General features: G+C 43.5%; 1 protein-coding gene across 4 annotated transcripts in view; it reads right to left on the bottom strand.

Annotated features, from left to right (window-relative positions):
- The window catches only part of EMCN (endomucin), a 129,717-nt gene that overhangs the window by 34,745 nt on the left and 72,298 nt on the right, over window positions 1–22,674 (bottom strand). For all 4 annotated transcript variants that reach the window (XM_074993514.1, XM_074993517.1, XM_074993516.1 and 1 more), the window contains one exon: window positions 10,773–10,931. In XM_074993514.1, the coding sequence (XP_074849615.1) occupies window positions 10,773–10,931 (159 nt within the window). The remainder of the gene's footprint in view (window positions 1–10,772; window positions 10,932–22,674) is intronic.

Here is a 22,674-nt window from a genome sequence, read left to right as displayed (position 1 = left end):
GTACAGTCATACAGACATGTCCTTAGGCCATTAAGGTTCTCATTTCCCCCATGTGGGATTGCTCTGTCCATGGTAAAAACACAGCATGTTCACCTGGAGAGTCAACAGCCCCAAAACAGTTCTTTAGCACCTATGTTCCAGGAACAATTTAAAAAATAATCATGTGCTGCAAAATAAGGCAGATTTGACATTCAGTGACTAAAGTGACCATCTCTCTTTTACGATGGTAATCACAGAAAGCCACGTAGGAGTTTCAGAATTTAGTAACATGCCCCACAATACCTTTGACCAGAGAAACAAAAAGAAAGATATCTTTTAAAGATGAGGCAGTTTGCCTCCTTTTATTACTTCCCACCATCTGTTGCATCCTAACAGGTGTTTCCTGGCCAAGCAATAAGAATGTGTAAAAGGAAAGATTTATGTAATAGACACATGTCAGGACCAGTTTCTCTGTTTATAATTTTTCATGGCACTATCCTATCAGGTTAACAGACAAGCCTCGTGGCCTAAGGAAGGGTTGGTTCTCTGCCCTACAACGTGGTAGCTTCCCACACACAACTAGCACACCCTATGCCAAGGGTGGGCAAGATATAGTCTGGGGGCCAGATCCAGACCACAAATCTTTTTTAACTGGCCCATGACTAGGGGGTGGGGTGGGAAGAGCACTTCAGATGCTGTTCCCACCCCCAGCAAAATCCTTCAGCTACCACTGGTCAGAAACCGGCCAATGGAACCTGAGAGGTTTTGCTGGGGGTAGGGACAGTATGGGAATCCTTGCCTGCAGCACAGAGGGCCAGGTGGTCTGGGGCTTCTGGCAAGGAAGAAAATCTGCCTTAGAGTGCTGCTGGCTGGGAACTGCTTAGGTAAGCACCTCACAGCCACACCCTACCTCTCGCGTCCACCCCCCTCCCCCCACAACAGCTCCCCCTCTCAGACCCTACACCTGCTTAACATTGCTTCCCAGGCTAGAAACCACTCTTGAACCCATATCCCTTCCCAGACTCTCCACCCCAATACCCCATCCTAGGTCACAACCCCCTCCATCACTCAAACTCTCTCTTACACCCCACACCCTCTTCTGCACCCTAATCCCCTACCCCAAGCTCTCTTTTTCATCCAACCTCCTTCCCAGACCCTGCAGCCACTCCATAGAAAAGTCTGGCTCTTGACCACTTCCCAAAATCTTGGGGTGGCCCCTTGCCATGAAAAGGCCTTACTTCAAAGACCACCATCAGCCCCCTCCAGCACAGTGCTGACAAAGCACCAGGTTCACTTCCTAGGGAAGACCATGGGGGAGGGGGATACTCTGCATTATTCAATGGCTCTTTCTGACAGGCAAAGCACTAGCAGGGATACTAGTACCTGGATCCACGGGAAAGGCTGATCTAGATTAAAAAAAAAGATGGTAGAGGATAAAATGGGGGAGTAGCATCTTCAAGGCTCCAACCAGGGTGGAGTTGGTCCTTTCTAAAGGGGTTCTTGGGGAGATTTAAAATATAGTTATACCTGCACTGGAGCTAAGTTGACATCTTAGACAAACTGACTTTGTATATAGCTAAGCCAATATTAGAAGGAGTATTAGAAAGCAGGCCTGCAATAACGTTTCCCCACAAGATGTACCTGTCTCTTCTCATATCTAAGAAAGGAAGCAGCACACCCATCTCAACTGCTTGAAGAAGTCTGGAGATTACAACCTAGCACATGTTTACCCTGTGCCTTGACCAGCTCTCTCAATGTTAAATTAAAGGGCTGTGAGAATTAAGCAGCTTAGCTATGCTTTTCCCCATGTCTTCCCTCAGCGGGAGCAACTTGAAACAAGAGCTATTCATGGGGATGTTTGGAAGCAGCTGGACTGGGCGTCATGAGATCTGGGGGGTCTAGTTCCAGCTCTGCCACCAACTAGGTAAATAATCTTGGGAAAGTCATTTAATCTCTCTTTTGCCTTTCTCTTCCTATTTCTGTCAGTTCTAGGATTTTAAGATCAATGTGGCAGGGGTTAGTGCTTACATATTTGTACAGAGCCTAGCATAATGGGGCCCTGATTTGGTTGGCACCTTTAAGTGCTATAATATAATATAATCATTGTCTGAGGCCCAAGGCCATTATCTCTGCAAAGTACAAATTAGCGCTTCCAGGATGTCTGTCTGCAGGGAGGTGAAAACACAAGAATGGAGTGCATAAGCTGTCAGAAGGAGCCTCAGGTCATTCTAATGATTTTCATGATTCAGTGCTATCTCTTGATTTCTCAGAGGATTGTCATCAAAACATTCATTACCTTACTTGTACTCGCTATAGCAAGAATTATGCAAGCAAACAGAAAGTGCAAATTCAACTGATCATGGATATGGTTTAAATCCACTAACAGAAACAAATTAAACAGAAGGGCTTGTTGCCACAAATGTGGTCCCTAGAACATGGCATGCTTGTTCTCTGGGGAGAAGCTAAGGGTTTAAATTCATTCTTGATTTTTTTTCTAATTCATTTCATTAAATGATCCATAAAAACACCCACTTATGTGACTGACTGGTTGAAGACTCTACCATTTACAGGAATCAGTATGCTAAATCACCTATGAGATGCTCAATGAAAACAGCAACAATTAAAAGTCTATTAATAAGAGGACAATTTGGGTAAAGGATCACAAACTTGTACTCAATTGTCAGTTTCATTAATTGAACTTCTCATCACACCAGGTCCACCCATCTATGCACCCCATCCTGAATGTGAATTTGGAAGATGTTTAACAAAGGGAGAATGATCAATGCAACCCTTGGAGTATGGGGAGAAGGTTAGTCCTGGTTGCAGGAGAAGTGCATTTAAAGAAACACACACACACACACACACACACACACACACACACACACAGAGTTCTGATTGCTTACTCTTCGCCTCAGAGCAAGATTAGTAAGAGTTTAATCATTGTGTTCTTAGTGATCTTGGAGCTCCTGTCCACCTGTGACCATCTCATGTTACCATATTGGCATAATCCTTGTTCTTCCTTGCTCCATCAGTTCCATAACTGCCAGTGGACTCCTAGCTGGTGTGACAATAACAGATCTCCTACTCTGATGGGAGTGGGGAAGGTGGGGTGGAAGTGACCTTGCATAGCACCAGCAGGCTCAGCAACATGTATGATATGCTGCTTGGCAGTAGCCAAGGCCCTTTTTGCCACAGCTAACATGTAGCATTCCTCAAAAGTTCTCAGTCTACAGCTTGAGTAAGTGCCTTTCAGCAGATAGCTGGCACTGAACTGGCAAGCACCTTAAGTGTCGCATGAAAATGAAGTGAAGAGACTCACTGAGACAAGGAGGGAGTTACTCTAGACCCTCAAGTGTCACAAACCCTTTTAAAAATGAATGTTCACAAACTATCTTAGTATTTGGCTAGTAGCCTGCAGAGCAGCAGGAGTAATGTGCATCATTAATGAAGAAGAAGTGGACCTTAGAATGCACCATGCATAATGCTTACTAATCCATTACTGTCAGATGCAACACTTACTTCAGTAATGGTCTCTGCAGTACAGTAATTCCTGTTCTTGTTAGGCTGCTGCTGCCCCGCGTCTAGACAACAGTATATTCAGAAATAAGGAAAGCTAATGAATATTTCAGTTCTGGAGCCACATGTTGTGTCACACCCCACAGTACTCTTTATGACATAGTACTGAATCCACTTACATGACCATTGTGCAAGTCAATGGGAGTTGGGTAACAAACTCTTTGAAAAATAATCTCCCTATTTCCATACTAGCAGTGGAATGCTGACCCTTTTGTATGATAGACTGACCTAACCAGGGGGGTAGCTAATTGTGACTGTTTCTATCTGGTGTGCCCTTCATCATCATCATCTGTGTCTTGGTGGTCTCCCAAACAGATGGAGACTACTTGAATACCGAGAAGCCACATCTAGTACAGGATATGAGGCTTGACAAACAGTGAGAAACAGAAAGCAGACAACAGCCATTCTCCAAAGCTTTTAAAAGCTCCCAATTTGTACCTGGGTGCAATTCAAGTTGTTAATTTTGATCGATGTTACATGACTTGGGTCTGACTCCCTTAAAATTTGCTTCCTTCCTCATCTACTACCCTGGCAGTTGGGAGGATGGTTTGCTAGCATCCTCTGACTACATTTGTGTGCGGTTCAAAGGCAGGGCTCAGGTGAGGAGTTAAATCAACCACTGGAGCAGACCAGAATCCTAGAGGTTTGTGAAAGCACTTTTGCTCAGTGCTGTGCTTTCTGGTGTGCCCTGTGTAGGCCCTCTGCATAATGGTGAATAACACCATGTGTAATCTGGAACAATTCACTTATCCTCTGGTGTCTCACACTGCCGCTCTTCCATGGCTGGAAGTTGAAGCTAGAGAAATTGAGACTGGAAATAAAGTGTGGTGTTTGTTTGTTTTTTAATGGAGTTTAACAACCGCTAGAGCAACTTCCCAAAGGTCACATGCGTCCTCCAATTTTTAAAAGGAGATTAGATTTTTTTTTCTAAAAGACACAGTCTATAAATATTTTGGAGAGAGTTCTATGGTTTGTGCTAGGTAGCAGGTCAGCGAGATAATCAGTGGTAGCTATGAATAATGCACACTGCTGTTCTGACGGATCTCTGGTCACTTCAGACCCAGAGAGTGAAGGCCTTTAGAGACCTCTCCAACTAGTTAATGGGACTCTACCCGCTTTAGCAGCATACCTTATATGCAGGGATTACAAAAATCACTAGTGGGGCTGACAACCACCAGGGGCTCTGGGGTAAGATGGGAGGAGGGTCCTGCTCAATGCCCCTGGAAGGGGCAGGGCCAAAGGTGGAAAGGGCAGGGCTTGGGTGAAGGGGACAGTGCTGGACCTTCCGCTCCCTCACAGACACACAGAGTGTCATTGTCACAGAACTTCAAAGGACCCTGGAGCTCCAACCATTGCTGCTGCTAGAGTAGCAGCATCAGTGGTGGGAGCTCTTGGCTACTTTGAAACACTCGGCCCAAGGGCAGTGTTCCCCCTTGTCACTGCCCCATCAGCAGGCCTAAAAATCTCCTAACTCAGGGCCACTATTAAAGCTGCCAAGTATGAAGTATCATTTGCAGATCTGATCTGCATTCTGCCAAAGTTAAAACAAAATAGAGAACAGTGAAGTGAAGGGAGAAAAAAGAATCAGGACTTCCTCCCTTTCCTTGCATCTCAACTGTCAAGTCAAACAGTCCTGTTTGTCTGGAGGTGGCTCAGCACTGGTATATAAACACACGTGTTCAGGCAGCCAACACAGAAGGTATTTTCAGCTTGTATTCGCTAAATATCCAGCCAACTGACAGATGTTTTGGGGGTGGAGCCTTACACAGCGGCTTCACAGACAGAGATGGGAAGAAAGGAAGGAATAACAGACACTGTAGTTGTTCTGTCTGTTCCTAGTCAACCTCACCCTATGGTGCTGGAAGTTAGAGGGGCAGATGTTCTGTATAACTAATCTGGGAAGACTTCCAGATTCATCATTGAAAAGTGAAATTTACAACACTGGCAGCATTAAATTCTTGTTTCATGATGATCAAAACATTTTTTTGGCACAGCTGACCACAGTTTGATTTGAAAATACCTGACTCAGTCAATTCAGAGATGGGAAGATTGACAGATGGTAAAAGAGACCAATAACTAACCTCCCTCCATTGTATTCTCAAAGGTCCACTCCCTAAATAACTTCAATAGCCTGAAGTTTACCTCCTCAATTTTTGGAGGGCAGCCACATGAAATTGATACACAAGCAAAACAAAATGCTTAAAATACAATCCTGCGAGATTTCTCAGAGGGGATTTTTGCAATATAAATCAGAGTAGAAGTGAGAGCCTTATAGATTTCTCATGGGCTTGACCTCACTTTTTTGTGGTAGACCTATAATTATATGAAACAAAACTGCCACATTTGGCATGTCCCCATCTCCTCAATCAACTGGCACATCCATTTTGTTACTCAAAAGTTGCAGCCAATACAGTGACTCGAAGTTAAAGACTCAGCTCAGTGTTTCCATATAGTAGTTTGCCTGTGTACACGAAGGATCAAACTCTCATGGCCTCACTCACATGAGCTGTCCTGTTGGTTATAGGGAGATTACTCTTGTGATTTAAATGAGTGGGTTATGGTCTGACCTGTACAGTGACCTGTACAATGGTTGCAGAGGGCCAATTCATTTGAGAAAAGCTTAAATCAGCCTGTAGTAGGGATCACTTGATCCTACCACATTGTTTGGTTGATCTACCCTCATACTGTCTTACCATACAAAGCCTTGGAATCCTTCATAAACCATTCATGCATTTTTTGCTGTTCCAATTAAAAATGGAACTGGTATTGCTCATATTCAGCTAGATTCTAATCTACCTCATATATCCTTCATCTGGTTAAGAAAAAGAAGAATAAGTAGCACTAGTGAGATAGCTGTGTTAGTCTATATACTATCAGAACAAAAGAGCAATGCAGTAGCACTGTAAAGACTGACGAAATAATTTATTAGGTGGTGAGCATTCGTGGGATAGACCCACTTCTTCAGACCATAACCATACCAGAACAGACTCAATATTTAAGGCACAGAGAACCAAAAATGGTAATCAAGGTTGACAAATCAGAAAAATTGTAATCAAGGTGGGCAAATAAGAGAGCAGAGGGGAGGTGGGCAGGGGGAAGTCAAGAGTCAGAAAAAATAAAGTATGTAAAAGCTCACCACCTAATAAATTATTTTGTTAGTCTTTTAAGTGCTACTGGATTGCTTTTTTGTTTTAATAAATAGCACTATGTGCTCATTTGCTCAGATGGTGTCAACACAGAATGAATCACTTGTCCATTAGTACATACATTATGCGGTACAGGTTAAAGTAAGACGAGTGTGTGTGAGCAGGAAGCAAGATTGCAGCTTGTTCTTTTGCTAAAAGCCATGGGGAGTTCCCCCACCTTTCTCTGGCTCGGGTAAACAGAAGAATCACCAAGCCCTCTCACCCACTCTCAGGCAGCTGTTCCTATCTACTTTTGCCACTACATTTCAGTAATATTGGTTTCTGTTTTTTTTTAATTCTTGATAGGTTCTCCCACACGTTGCTGCTGCTTTCCCACTCACTCAGATGCCCCTCCAACTCTCTAAGCTTTCTGGCAGAACTAGCTGGGAATTATGAAGAAAATCTAGTTTTTGTAAAATGAGTTTCAATAGGAAATTTCATGTTTGCAGAAGTTTACTCCATTTCCTCCTGTTGGGAAAAATCAAAACAGAAAAAAAAATGATTCAGATTGAGTAAAACTAAATCAAACTACTTTGGTTGGTCAGACCAAATTTGAATCTTTTATTTTTTGATGAATTCAATACAATCTTTGTTCACTTAGCAGCCCCATTCTCTCAGGCTGGACTACACTGCCTATAATGCACTGCAGTTTCCTATTCATATGAACGTGAACATGCATTATGGGAGATGGAGTACAACCAGAGTATGATCCTTAATGGTGAATGGACCTGAAGTGGTATATCACAGGAAATGGAGATGCTCAGTTTCTTAATGAGATACACAGTATTTGTGTTAGTACCAGAGGTGCACAGGATAATGAATTGTAAATTCACAAGATGTTAAAGCTAATTAATGGTTTATGAGATGTCCTCTATCACTGAACAACTGGATAACTTTAAGGAAGGAGAGATACAAAAACAACTAGTACTAGCAACATTTCTAAAAAAGCTCTAAAAATCATGGGGCTCCAACCAGAGAATAAGCCTTACATGGGAGATTTCAAAAGGTGTTAGCCACTCTTCCTAGCAAATATTGTCACTCTTCCATCCCTAGCCAATATTGTCGGTTCAAGATTTCACCCATGTTTTGTATCAGTTTGAAAAAATCAGTGTCACTTTCCCATTTTCATGATAAGTTTGCTATCATTTTTAATTAAAGTTTTATCAGCAGCTCAAATGACAGCACTAAGGACTTTAAGGAAAGAACAGCAAGTGGTGGGTTTCATATCTCAGCAGGTTCTATGGAAAGGAAGCAATTATGATCTCCAAAGCTACAGTTAAATGTTTAGCAGATCATTTCATAGCATCCATCTATGTGGTGATCCATCTGCTTTGAACAGCTACTGGAGGGTTGCTGAGATCTGAAACATATGCAACTGTGTTAACAGATGATACAAAATCCATATTATGTTTTTCCTTTAGCCTGTGGAGCCTGGGGTTCATTTTTACTCTATTCTTGGAGAATCTAGTCTGAGTTAGGACCATTTTCTGCTGGATGTGTATAAGGCTAAGTAATAGTATCTGCTAGTCTCAAAGGCTGTGTCTACACGTGCCCCAAACTTCGAAATGGCCATGCAAATGGCCATTTCGAAGTTTACTAATGAAGCGCTGAAATGCATATTCAGCGCTTCATTAGCATGCGGGCGGCAGCGGCGCTTCGAAATTGACGAGCCTTGCCGCTGCGTTGCGCGTCCAGACGCGGCTCCTTTTTGAAAGCACGCTACCTACTTCGAAGTCCCCTTATTCCCGTGAGCTCATGGGAATAAGGGGACTTCGAAGAAGGTGGCGTCCTTTCGAAAAGGAGCCCCGTCTGGACGCGCCGCGCGGCGGCAGGGCTCGTCAATTTCGAAGCACCGCTGCCGCCCGCATGCTAATGAAGCACTGAATATGCATTTCAGCGCTTCATTAGTAAACTTCGAAATGGCCATTTGCATGGCCATTTCGAAGTTTGGGGCACGTGTAGACGTAGCTAAAGAGAGCTGATTTTGAACTGTGCCAACAGCTGCTACAGCAGTCCAATCAATCCAGACTACTGTCTCTGTGATTATTTTGCTTCATGAGTCTTTGTTGTTAAAGCTTCTAGGCCAAATTTTCCTCTTAATGTACAAGCAAACCAAACCATTAATTTTAGCAGTTTTGTACGGAGTCTAAATGATAGCAAAATTTGGGCCAGTAGGCATTAAAAGAAATCCACACAGGTAGCTTGTGATTCCTTACGAGACAGCAGAGGTAAACCAAACAGAAACATTGTACTCACTGGACCATAATAAACCATTGTCTATCTAGTCTGTAATCTACCTTAAGCCATGAACAATACCTAATGATTCAAAGTAAGATGACACCTTCACGCCAGCCATTTGTACCACTATTTGTAAGTTGTGGAAGATTAATGCTGGCATGCTCTTGCAGATGTTCATTATCCTGAATGACATCAGTTGGTTATCCTTACAGCACTGTCTTAGTTTCATAAAATAAAATGGTAGGACTAAAAGGAACTTCAAGATATCATCTAATCTAGGCCCTTGCCTTTATGACAGTACTAAGTACCATCTAGGCCATGCCCGACAGTTGTTTGTCTAAAAATCTTTAAAATTTCAGTGCTTATCAACTCTGACTGTTAGAATTTTTTTAATGCCTGTCCAAAATCTCCCATTGCTTCTTTGACTATCCTCAGAGGTGAAGAAGAACAATTTTCCTCCTGCTTCTTGTAACAACATTTTATATACTTGAAAACTTGCTGTTGTGTCCCTTCTCAGTCTTCACTTCTCCAGTCGAAACAAACCCAGTTCTTTCAGTCCTCTCTAATAGGTCATGCTTTCTAGAATTTAACCATTGCTGTTGCTCTTCTCTGGACTTCCTCCAATTTGCCTACAACTTTCCTGAAATGTGGCGCCCAGAACTAGACACAAGGTTTCAGCTGAGGCCTAATAAGCTTAGAATAAAGCAGAAGAATTACTTCTCATGTCTTACTTACAACACTCCTACTAATACGCCCAGAATGATTGCCTTTTTCTTTTTTTCCCCAGCCAGCGTTATGCTGTTGAATCATAGTTAGGTTGTGATATACTACGACCTCCAGATCTTTTTCGGCAGTTCTTCTTCCTAGACAGTCACTTCCCATTTTGTAAGGCTAGGTCTAGATTAGACATAGAACGTGTCTGCTGATACAAAATTTTAGCTACGCCAATTGTGAGCTAAAATTGCCTTACCAGCGGTTGACTTCAGTGTCTGTCTACACAGAAGGTGGTCAACGGGAGCATTTCTCACATCGACCTTCCTTAATCCTCGGTACTTGCAAGGAGTTCCAGGGTTGACTTTGACCCTGGGGAGTGCCATTTCATGCATGCATGAAGCAAAAGCCTGGAAGAATGACCCTCAGTGAGTCTATCTTCCTCGGTAGTATAGACACAGCCTAAGTATTCAACTAATTGTTCCTTCCAAAGTGGAATACTTTGCAGTTGTCCATACAGAATTTCAACCTATTTTCAATAGATAATTTCTCAAGTTTGTCCAGATCATTTTGAATTATAATCCTATCCTCCAAAGCACTTCCTACTCTTCTCAGTTTGGTTTCATTTACAAACATTCTAAGTGTACTATCTATGCCATTATCTAAATCACTGATGAAGCTATTTAACAGAAACAGACCCATAACTGATCTCTGCGGGACCCCATGCGATATGCCCTTTGAACGTGACTGTGAACTGCAGTTTGTAGAGTTGTTAGTGATCATAAAATTATAGTGGTTTTCCACTCTTAAATTCTAGCCACAGTATTTAACTCAGTGACCTCCTGCAGCAGTGCATGTAACAGCACGACAATATGGGGCTGAAATACATCTTTCCATTTTATTTTATAATTTATAAGCCTTTAATTTCATGGAGTGGCCCCAACTCTGAATCTTTTGATCATCACTCACTACTAGCTATAATGCAAAATGTAACTGACATTTCATCCTGAGCCTGGCAGTTTTAGAGAAATGGCTCCCTTCCAGACCCCCATGCAACTCATGATGCAGGGACTCATCACTTACTTGTACTTTTAACACTGCTGACTGCTGATTCGGATCTTATTCCTGGATCCTGAGATAGCCTATTAGCATTAGAAGTGGGTTCATGGCTCTTGCTGTCTGCTGAAGGTCTTATACTAGAACTCATGCTGTGTTCTGAAGGTGTTCTAGTGGTAGTCACACCTGAAAAGAAGGCAATCATATGAGCATTCATCCCATACAAACAGCATGATTGATCCTCAAAAACCATCCCTTCCTTCTTCCCTCTTCAACTCTACATCTTTTGCTCCCAGTTCCACCAGCATACAGGGTGTAGATGGAGTGATCCACTCTCTGGCAATTCTTTGTCAGACAGACCCTAAGGGGTTGTTATTGATAGCATAATTTGGAACAGTCTTAAGGCTTCACTAACCTATACCTGAGGCCAAAATAGCCTCAGGTCCTTTTTCCAGGATCAAAGGGAATGAAAAAGTAGTGTAGAGCCACTTTCCTCCATACCCTGGTCCTGTGATGAGTACAACCTGACGAGAATAGAAGAGGTGGATTCCTGATGAAATCTGTTTCAACTTTATAACTAATCCTCTAATAGTCACATGGGTAGAGATTATACAATTTTTATGGATGGAAATTAATAATGGGGTCAATTGCTTCATTCTCTGTCATCGGGTGGATTTATCCTGCTGCTTAGAAAATACAATATCCAGAGATCATTAAATGTACTAGTAAATGTCTATTCTTGCCATTGTTTCAGCTCTCATGTGCTTGATACAGGGCCAAGGCTATTTGTGCAGTGATGAGATTTGGTGAGTCTAAAATGATCATGTGTTGCACTGGGCACGGCAGCAGTGCTGAAGGTCATTGAGCAACAATGAAACTGAACTTAGGATGACACAATTGAGTGGATAGTTTTATTTTGTGTTCCTACTTTCGTATAATCAAAGACAAGACACCACCTATTGGATAAAAGCAGCAGGTATCCATCCGGTGGCACTGCAATATTCCTTTTCTGACTTAGGCAAAGTCCCTAAGAGCTAACTACAAACCAATGAAAGACTGTCCACGCAAAAGCATTTCATTTTTAAAAAAATCTGTACATTTAAACTGGTGCAAATTGGCAGCCTCAGGGAGCGTATGCTTCAGCCATGCACAGAGTATCTGAATTCTACCTAGTGCTCCCAGAGAAATTCCTTCTCCACAGTCTCCATCCACACCTGCAGTAAAACACCTGGGGTTGGATCAGGTCCACTGACTCAAGTTTGTAGGGCTATAAAACTGCAGTGTAGATTTTTGGGTTCGGGCTGCATCCTGAGTGAAAACATCTACGTGGCAATTTTCTAGCTCTACCAGCCTAAGTCAGCTGACGCAAATATCTTCTTACAGTGTACACAGCCATTAAGGACTGATTTTCAGTGGTGTTCAACACCAGCCAGAAGTAGTGACTTCAAAGAGAGCAGCAGCTACTCAGAACCTCTGAAAAGTGGATCACTTATTTAAGGGTCTACATATGTATTAAGATGTCTGGCTTCAAATCTCCACACAAGACCTTGGGGATCTTATCCCACTCTCAAGCTATGCTCAGAACTCAGTGACTTCTTTGGTCCTGCATCCACCTGTAGCTAAAGTGGCAAATGGACTGCATGTAGCTGCAACTGCAATAGCCACTTCCTTTTTTTTGGCAGGGGTGGGGGGATAAGGCCCAAGTGTGACCCTTGAACGGTATTCAGTCCCTCTGTCTCAGGGTCACATGGCCTAACACCCAGCATCTAATTATGTGCCTCTCACTCTTGGAGTAGTGTGGCCTAACAACCAAAGCCCAGTTCTACCCTCCCTCACCTCCCTCAGGATAGCATGGCCTAACTGCCACAAAGTCAATGCAATTCCTCCAGTGGTCAAGGTAGTACAGTCTAGTGGACAAAGAGTTGCTACAATTCACCTTGTGGTCAGGGTAGGCCCCGACCTTAGGCCCAATGGTCAGCAGCAGAACAACAGGCATTTGGTGGGGGTGAGAAGGCAGTAGGGGAACCCAGACCCTGCCTCTCCACCAGATCTCAGCCTGGGGTCCTGTAAACAGTGGAGCAGTCTACTGGTAGCTCAGTGGGGAATCCAACAGAGCTCCTGAGATTACGATCCCCCACACTACCACCCAGGCCTGCTTCCTACCAGTGTCTTGTTGATCACCCTCAGCAGACTTTTGTTCTGGTCCAAGGGTTTTCCATGAAGTCACTTGTGGGTTGGCAGTTGTGGCTTTGTCCGGCAATGCTTCCATCCCTTGAGCTACTGTGAGATGTCCACCCCCTGTAGAAGTCAGCCCTGACTGAGGTGCTCTGCAGACCTTTATAGCCAGCCTCCATCTGGAGCATGCCCAGCAGGGCTGTAGGGGCGTGTCTACCTCAACCACGTAAGCCAGGTTAACTCCTGCAGGCTCAGTGTGGGGTTGATATACCCCATCGCTTGCCCCCTGCCTGAGTTTCCTTGAGGCCTTTCTTCACCCAGAACCCCCCTGCAGGGGCCATATGTAATCTGGCTCAGGGGACTAACAGAAATAAAGGAAAACAGCAGCAGTGGGGGATTTCTGCCTGAGGCCTTTGCCCCTTTCCTGCATCATGTATATGTATCACCCAAAGAGCTGTGCTGCAGGGAGCATTGGCCCCATCTCTTGAGCAGGCACATAACAAAGAGTGTTCCTTGCACTGCTCTAAGGGCACAATGTCTATGTTTCCAGGCCATACCATTCTGGAGGTGTGTGCTACGTCCCTGCTCCAGCATGATCACTCAAGTTGGTAAGAGCCATAACTGCACCTTAAGGTTCAGCCTATATTCTGGAAAGTCTAGAAATGTAAAGGTGAGGCTGTACCTACCCCACTCTGGAAATAGTATCACATCTTTTAAAATTCCATACACAAGTCTAGTCTATAATAGAAGCCAGTGATTTGTAAACTATCATTTAAATAATTTGAAAAGCCCTTTTAAAAGCTAATTTTTGAATTCCCACAGCTTAAAAGGCAAACAGGTTTTTTAAAATAAACTTTTCTTTTTGTTTTCATGTTCATTGTAATTGTCCCAGGCTCTCAAATCTCAAATACTGACTTTTGACCAAAAGGCTTAAAACAAGCAAGCAAACAAACAAACCTTCTTAACACGTAGGAGCTTATTAGGGGAGAGAAAGGTAATAGCAGCAGGTCCCACAAATGGTTCTGTTACCATAGCAGCAATAATATAAAGTCATTACAACAATGTTAATAAAAGCCTCCGAGAAGAGAAATCCAGACCTGTAGGAATCCTTCCTGGGCAGAGGCATTCCACCATAAATACACTCAGTAAGCTGTGCAAAATAATCAGGTATGTGGGCAAAACCAGGAGAGCAGCAGCAGGCATCTTGTTCTGACACCAACCACAAGTTTGTCTGGTAGCCCTGTATACAGCTGTAATTCCAGAGGGACCCCATGTTCCAAGATTCACCTCCTTATTGGCAGAAACGCAGGTCTAAGGATTCTACTTGTATTTAGTGCTGTGAGAACAGATTGTTCTGGGGAACATGTGCTGCATACTGTTATGTTCCACAATGGAGGATGGGTGGGAGAACATAAACTTCATTTATCTTTTCTGATAAAATTTATGTAACATGATTGAAATTCACCCCTGCATGCAGGGATGGCCAAGGTTCTGTAATGAGCTGGGTTAAATAGAGTGAAATGTTGTTTGAGCCTGGACATGAACACACCTTGCAATGACCCCTCTGAGACTATCAGGACAAGTTCATCACCAGCCCTCCACCCATGAAAAAAGTGGTTCTTCTCTCGTCCTGGAATTTTGGGCCATGTGAACAGACGTATTGTGCTGACAATTGGCAGGGTGAAGGGGAAAGACAGAATAGACAAAGAGACAGAGAAAAAGACAGACATGCAGGGACTGACTGTGAAAGTCATCGTAGGTGCAGTTGAAAGCATGGCATGGGAGTCTGGAAAAACCCAGGCAGAGGTTAATTGGGTCAGGAGTGCTGACCGAACAGAAGGTTGGGCCTGTAAGCAACAAAAACAATTTCTTGTTACCTTGATTCCTACTACATTCTGAGACACGGGCCTTTGTGCATTCTTTGTAAATGAAACTACATCAAAGAAACACCAGAGGGCAGGTTTACATTAAAATGCTGCAGCTGAACTACTTTAGTGCTTAAGCATGGGCAGTACTCATGCCAAGAGGAAGGGTCCTTGTACTTGTATTGCTAATTCCCCTCCCCAAGGGGTGGTGGCTGAGACAACAGAAGAATTCTTCCATCAACCTAGCACTGTCTATGACGGGGGATTAGGTTGGTATAGTTATGCCTTTTAGGGGCATGGATTTTCAAACTGCTGAGATACATAGTCCTAATCTTGATCAGGACTCAGCACCATCAATTCTTCTTCTGAACAGGAATGATCTATTAGGCCCTGAATTTTTGGCTACCTGTTCAGGTCAGAAGGGGTAACTGTACTACTTTTGTCTCATGTAAAACATGACAGAAAGCTCATTGCACTTCATGGGAAAGAAACCCATTAACTTCTATAAGTTTTGGATCAAGAACCTTATGCCCTATATTGAGGGTTGAAGTGGGCCCAAAGGTATGTCCTCTGCTCTTGATCTAAAGTGAGCCTAAGAAAAATAACAATGAAGAGATTCTCTTAATTCTATTGGTAATTTCCTTTATAGTTAAATCTCAGCAACTGATTTGGGGCCTTCGGTAGCATCTACATCGTCTGTCTAACACCTAGTGCTGGGTTCACCTAAGTTGATGGAGTAGTTCTAGTGCCAATCCCCTAAAGAGGCTGAGTCATTCAGACACATCCAGTGCTTCCAAATGGAAGAGCTGCACTGAACACAGTGTCCCTGCTAGAGATTTGGGTTTTGATAAAACCCATAACTCAGATCTATCAGAGACTTAATTTAATGAGGAAGTAGAAGGAGACAGTTCAACTTTGAGCTCTCTGGTGATTACAATGCCTGTGTTCGGTAACAGAATCCCCAGCTAGTTCCTCTGGGGCACTCAATGATCCAGATCTGCCCTTCCCCCTGACACATCACTGCAGCAATTCATCATGTTGCTATTCTGCCACCTGCAGAAAAGATTTCTGGAAGCTTAACAGGAGGAGGCTGAATTCACAGCAAAGCAGCACAGCAGAGAAAGCAGGTTACTGTTGTAAAACAGAGTAACATCATTGTTTAATGGGTCTGTTGTCAACAGTTGATTATAAATAAGATTTTAAAGGGATGCCTTATCAGCCGACGTCCAAGTGGAGTCTGATGCTGCTGTCACAGCACTCCCTGGCGATGATTCAGTTTTCTCTGCTGATGTTTGGGAAGACAAATGACAGTGTCTTAACTCAACACATATTTGGTATAATCAGCTGGAAAGCAAAGGGGAAAACTGGGGCTGTTCTGCAAAACAGCTACCTGCGCATCAGGTTTTTCCTACTACTTGCCCTTCATTTTCTCCTAATGAACTGAAATTTAGTATATCTCCTCTTTTGATCTCAGGATGAATTACCATAGCTGCGTCTACACGTGCCGGCTACTTCGAAGTAGCCACGCCAACTTCGAAATAGCGCCCGCCACATCTACACGTGGCGACCGCTATTTCGAAGTTGAAATTGAGGGAAGGCGGCGAGACATCGAAGTTGCTATCCCCATCAGGAGATGGGAATAGCGCCCTACTTCGACACTGAACATCGAAGTAGGGCACATGTAGACGATCCGCATCCCGCAACATTGAAATAGCTGGGTCCACCATGGCGGCCATCAGCTGAGGGGTTGAGAAACGCTCTCTCTCCAGCCCCTGCGGGGCTCTATGGCCACCGTGTGCAGCAGCCCTTAGCCCAGGGCTTCTGGCTGCTGCTGCTGCATTTGGGAATCCATGCTGCATGCACAGGGTCTGCAACCAGTTGTCGGCTCTGTGGATCTTGTGCTGTTTAGTGAAAGTGTGTCTGGAAGGGGCCCTTTAAGGGAGCGGCTAGCTGTTGCCCAGGAAGTGCTAGTCTGCCCTGTGACCCTGTCTGCAGCTGTTCCTGGCACCCTTATTTCGATGTGGGCCGCTTTGGCGTGTAGACGCTCCCCTGCAGGGCCTACTTCGATGTGGTGCTGCCCAACATCGACGATGAACGTCGACGGCATCAGCCCTGGAGGACGTGTAGACGCTACTCATTGAAATAGCTTATTTCAATTTCGCTACATCGAAATAAGCTATTTCGATGTAGCATACACGTGTAGATGTAGCTCATGTCTCTTATGCACAAGTCACATGTATTTTAGTTTTTTTCCACACAGTGTTCTTAATGTCTATCCCAGCAGGTTGCTAGACTAGTTATGACTTTGGAGCCACATCAAATTAGCCAAAAATGATTGCAAAGTGCAGAGAACATCAAAACCAAAATTACTTATATGCAAAAATGTATATAGCCAACCAGCACTGTAAATCATACAGACAGTTGAAAAACTGAAGCTACTTTGGTTAAGCATCTAGTTATAAGTCCAGGTTACATTCCTAAATAATGCAGCCTATAGTGAAACAGTTTATAAAGGGGAATTAATATCCATAAGGAATAACGTAATTAGCTTGAGATACGTTCTCAAAACATACAGTTCACACACATGTGGTACATACAATGTACCTATAACCCACAAAAAGCAATCAATATGAATAGAATAGAAGTAAATAAATAGATTAAAAGAGAAATAATAAATAAGTAATAAATAAATAAATAGGAAAAGATAAGCCAACTCCCCATCTGTCCCCACTGGCTCATCAGCCACCTCTCTTCCAATCCTCACTGGCTCCCTGCATATCCCCCCAGCTCCCCACCGGCTCCCAGCAATTCCCTGCTGGCTCCTTGCCACTTCCCTGCTGCCTCCACGCAGTTCCCTACCAGCTTCCCACCAGCTCCCCACCGCTTGCTGGCTCCCTGCCAGTTCCCCACAGCTTGTTGGCTCCCTGCTGGCTCCCTGCGGCTCCCTGCCTGTCTCTGCTAGCTCCCTGCTGGCTCCCTGCAGCTCCCTGCTGTCCCCCCAGCTCTCCCCAGAGTTCTCTGCTGGATTCCCGCAGTTCCCTGCCAACTCCCCCAGCTATCTCCCAGCTCCCACTGCCTACTCCCAGCTTCCTGCAGCTCCCCACCAGTCCTCCATGACTTCAGGGCTCACTTCCAGGACACCTGCACTACGGCACCAGCCACCCAGCTGCCACAAAGCTCCGCTATGTTCCTGGCTTTTGGTTCCTCACCCCAAAACAACATAAGCGTGGATCAGTGTGATTTATAATGGATCCGTTGTCCTGAATTAATTAACAACATTTATGTGAAACAACTTACAGTGAAGCGACTAATAATGAGGACACCCTGTATTTCCAGTAAGATATTTTAAAATGGAAAACAAAATTTCTCTGGTGCTTACACCACACACGGGACCAAATTTAAAAGAGGACTCACTCAGGCCTCTAAATTTTGCACCAATAGTCAACAGCACATGCAGCTGATTACAGATGTGATGAAAACCCAGATCTCGTTGGCAGACCTCCTAGCACTTTATAAAGGAAGCATCATTATCCCCATTCAGAGCCAGCCCAGCAGGGCCCATATGGTGGGCAGGCCCAAGGTGGCACACTGATAGCAGGGTCCAGCAGGTGGGCGGTGGATACCACAGTTATAGCTGGAGGGTGGGGAACTGAAGGTGTTGATCTCAAGGCAGTCACTTTGCTTGTCTTGCCCTTAGGCTGGTCCTGACCCCATTTTACAGACGAGAAATCTGAGGCACAGAGCAAAGAAGTGACTTGCCCAAGATTATCCTACAGGCCAATGGCAGAACCAGGTCACCCGTGTTCCAGTCCAGAGCTCTACCACAAGGGTATAGAGCAACATAAAAGACCAAGGACAGGGTAGGGCCATTGCTCAGTGAGGAGGGAGAAACAGTAACGGGGAACTTGGAAATGGCAGAGGTGCTTAATGACTTCTTTGTTTCGGTCTTCACAGAGAAGTCTGAAGGAATGCCTGACATAGTGAATGCTGGTGGAAAAGGGGTAGGGTTAGTTTTTGAAATAAAAAAAGAACAAGTTAAAAACTATTTGGAAAAATTAGATGTCTGCAAGTCACCAGGGCCTGATGAAATGCATCCTAGACTCCTCAAGGAGCTGATAGAAGAGGTAGCTGAGCCGTTAGCTCTCATTTTTGGAAAGTCATGGGAGACAGGAGAGATTCCAGAAGACTGGAAGAGGGCAAATATAGTGCCCATCTACAAAAAGGGGAACAAGAACACCCCAGGAAATTACAGACCAGTCAGCTTAACTTCTGTGCCAGGAAAGGTAATGGAGCAGGTAGTTAAGGAAGTCATCTGCAAGCACTTGGAAGGTAGTAAAGTGATAGGGAACAGCCAGCATGGTTTTGTAAAAAACAAATCATGTCAAACCAACCTGATAGCTTTTTTTGACACGATAACGAGACTCGTAGATAAGGGAGAAGCAGTGGATGTGGTATACCTAGACTTTAGTAAAGCATTTGCTACAGTCTCGCATAATATTCTTATCAACAAACTAGGCAAGTCCAACTTAAAAGGGGCTGCAATAAGGTGGGTGCATAACTGGCTGGCTAATCGTACCCAGAGAGTAGTTGTTAATGGTGCTCAATCCTGCTGGAAAAGCATAACAAGTGGGGTTCCGCAGGGGTCTGTTTTGGGACCAGTTCTGTTCAATATCTTCATTAATGATTTGGATATTGGCATAGAAAGTACGCTTATTAAGTTTGCAGATGATACCAAGCTGGGAGGGGTTGCAACTACCTTGGAGGATAGGGTCATAATTCAGAATGATCTAGATAAATTGGAGAAATGGTCTGAAGTAAACAGGATGAAGTTTAATAAAGATAAATGTAAGGTGTTGCACTTAGGAAGGAATAATCTGTTTCACACATACAGAATGGGAAAAGACTGTCTAGGAAGGAGTACAGCAGAAAGGGATCTAGGGGTTCTAGTAGATCACAAGTTAAATATGAGTCAACAGTGTGATGCTGTTGCAAAAAAAGCAAACATGATTCTGGGATGCATTAGCAGGTGTGTTGTGAACAAGACACGGGAAATCATTCTTCCGCTCTACTCTGCGCTGGTTAGGCCTCAGCTGGAATATTGTGTCCAGTTCTGGGCATCCCAATTCAAGAAAGATGTGGAGAAATTAGAGAAGGTCCAGAGAAGAGCAACTAGAATGATAAAAGGTCTGGAGAACATGACTTATGAAGAAAGGCTGAAAGAATTGGGCTTGTTTAGCTTGGAAAAGAGAAGATTGAGGGGGGACATGATAGCGGTTTTCAGATATCTTAAAGGGTGTCATAAGGAGGAGGGAGAAAACTTGTTCTCCTTGGCCTCTGAGGAGAGAACAAGAGGCAATGGACTTAAGCTGCAACAAGGGAAGTTTAGGTTGGACATTAGGAAAAAGTTCCTAACTGTCAGGGTGGTCAAGTACTGGAATAAGTTGGCAAGGGAGGTTGTGGAATCTCCCTCGCTGGAGATATTGAAGAACAGATTAGATAGATGTCTATCCGGGATGGTGTAGATAGTGGTTGGTCCTGCCGTCGGGGCAGGGGACTGGACTTGATGGCCTCTCGAGGCCCCTTCTGGTCCTAGTGTTCTATGATTCTATGATTACCTACAGCCCCCAACTCAAACCACTTCAACGCATTATTAAAGACCTACAACCTATCCCTAATCAGGATGTCACACTCCAGAAGGCCCTAAGAGACAGGACTGTTCTGTCCAACAGACAACCTCCCAACCTTATGAGGATTCTCACCAACAGCCACAGTCTATACCACAGGAACAACAGTCCTGGGACTTTTCCTTGCAACAAAGCCGGCTGCCAGATTTGTCCACATATCTATTCTGGGGATACCATCACTGGACCTAACCAGGTTAGTCACAGAATCACGGGCACATTCTCATGTTCCTCAACTAACATCATATATTCCATCATGTGCCAACAATGCCCAGATGCTTTGTATATTGGACAGACTTCAAAATCTCTTAGACAAAGAGTTAATGGGCACAAAACAGACATAAAAACACTCCTGATCCACAAACCGGTCAGCCAGTATTTTAATGGAGTGGGCCATTCTGTTAATGACTAAAGAGTTTGCGTCTTTCTGAAGAGGAATTTTCACACTATTTTGGAAAGAGAGGCTGCTGAACTCTCTTTTATATTCAAATTCGATACATTAACACGTGTTTTGAACCGGGATGCAAATTTTCGGAGTCATTAAAGGGGCTCTTTTGCATATTTGGCTTAATCTAATTCTTGACTTCCCTGCCCTCTGGCCCCTACTCTCTGATTCGCTCACCTTGATACCTTTTTTTTCTGATTTGTCAACCTTGTTTACCATTTTTGGTTCTCTATGCTTTAAATATTGAGTCTATTCTGGTATGGCTATGGTCTGAAGAAGTGGGTCTGTCCCATGAAAACTCATCACCTACTAAATTATTTTGGTAGTCTTTAAAGTGCTGCTTTAATGCTTTTTTGTTTTGATACCACACAGTAGATGTTGCCAGAGGAAAGAGTGCCATTTATGCTGTGCAAATTGCTGCAGATAATTATTATATTAGAGTATGGCCCACCACCTCCAATTCAATTTTTCATGCTCTAACTCACAATAGACCAGTAGCTACAACGAAACATAGGTCTCAGCTATGTTTGAAAGACCTTGTGAGGACAGTTTATACTGGCAGAAGAGTATCCTCTTGTTGGTATGGTTTGTGTCAACTCCCTGACCAAAATAAGATATAATGGGAATCATAACTGTTATTATGCTAGACAAACTCCTGACAAACATAACTACACTAGAAGAAATAGTAGGTCTAGACAAGCCTTAGTTTCATAAACAATCCATGATTTGTTGTCTAAAGTGCAACGAAAGGCATGGGAAGTCAGCGACAGTGCATGCATCTTGTGTCATCATTTGAACCAGTAAAGCCAACTGCCAGGAGCTTGGCACAAAAACATTGTGCTTTTCTTAAAGGGCCAGCAACTGGTATCAGGTTATTTTGTGGAAAAACAGTTTTTGTTACCAAAAGTTTCTGGCCCTCATGGTTATGTAGGGAAGTTCTGAGACCATAACCCAAGCATAAACTACAAGCTCAGGAGTAAGAAGATAAATTTTAAAACACCCCAACTTTAAAAATTTTAAATCTTGTGATTTTTAAATCCCTTTTTTTTCTTCAGTCATGATTTTTGCACACTGGGGTTGGCAATTCCGGCAGTGTGAATATAAAGTGGATGTAAAATGCTAATACGTCAGGATGGCAGGGTTTTACACCCACCCAGTACTCCTGTCAGTGACTGCATAAGGTGCCAGGTAGCAAACAATCCAGGCAATCAAAATTGAATTTGATTGTCACATCTATTGTGTGACATCCTGGAATTTGCCTTCGCACCATCACATATTGCTGTGATGTATTAACACTGTATGGTGCAGGGCAAAGCAACATTGTATCTGGACAGCATGCCGTTGTTACTATGCAGCTCCAGTCACAGTAATCTCTCATTTCACCCTCCTGTATTGACTGCTGAGTAGAGCAGTCAGCTTTTCTCTCTTTGCTCAGCACACTGCACTTTCATTAGCATTTCCGAGACCAGCCAGCGCAGGAAGAGCTGAGATATGACCTGTAAAGTATTAGCTGATTAGAAACTGGAGGAATCTGGGTGCTCAAAACCAGTGTTTCTTACACTTTTTTGAGACCACGGAACACCAAACAATATTTTTGATGTGGAAAACCTATGAAAATTTTCTTCAAAAACTGTTGTCAGAACAAAACAAAGCAGAACAAAAAAAACGCCAAACAGCAACATAAACAACAAAAACAAAATGAGGTAATTGATTGAGATATCATAGCAATGAAGAGGTAACTTTGTAGCTGGTTTTAATACCAG

Source organism: Carettochelys insculpta, chromosome 4 (assembly GCF_033958435.1).
Source record: "Carettochelys insculpta isolate YL-2023 chromosome 4, ASM3395843v1, whole genome shotgun sequence".
Lineage (NCBI taxonomy): Eukaryota > Metazoa > Chordata > Testudines > Carettochelyidae > Carettochelys > Carettochelys insculpta.
Note: the sequence above shows the minus strand (reverse complement) of the source record. Positions and strands in the feature narration are given on the sequence as shown.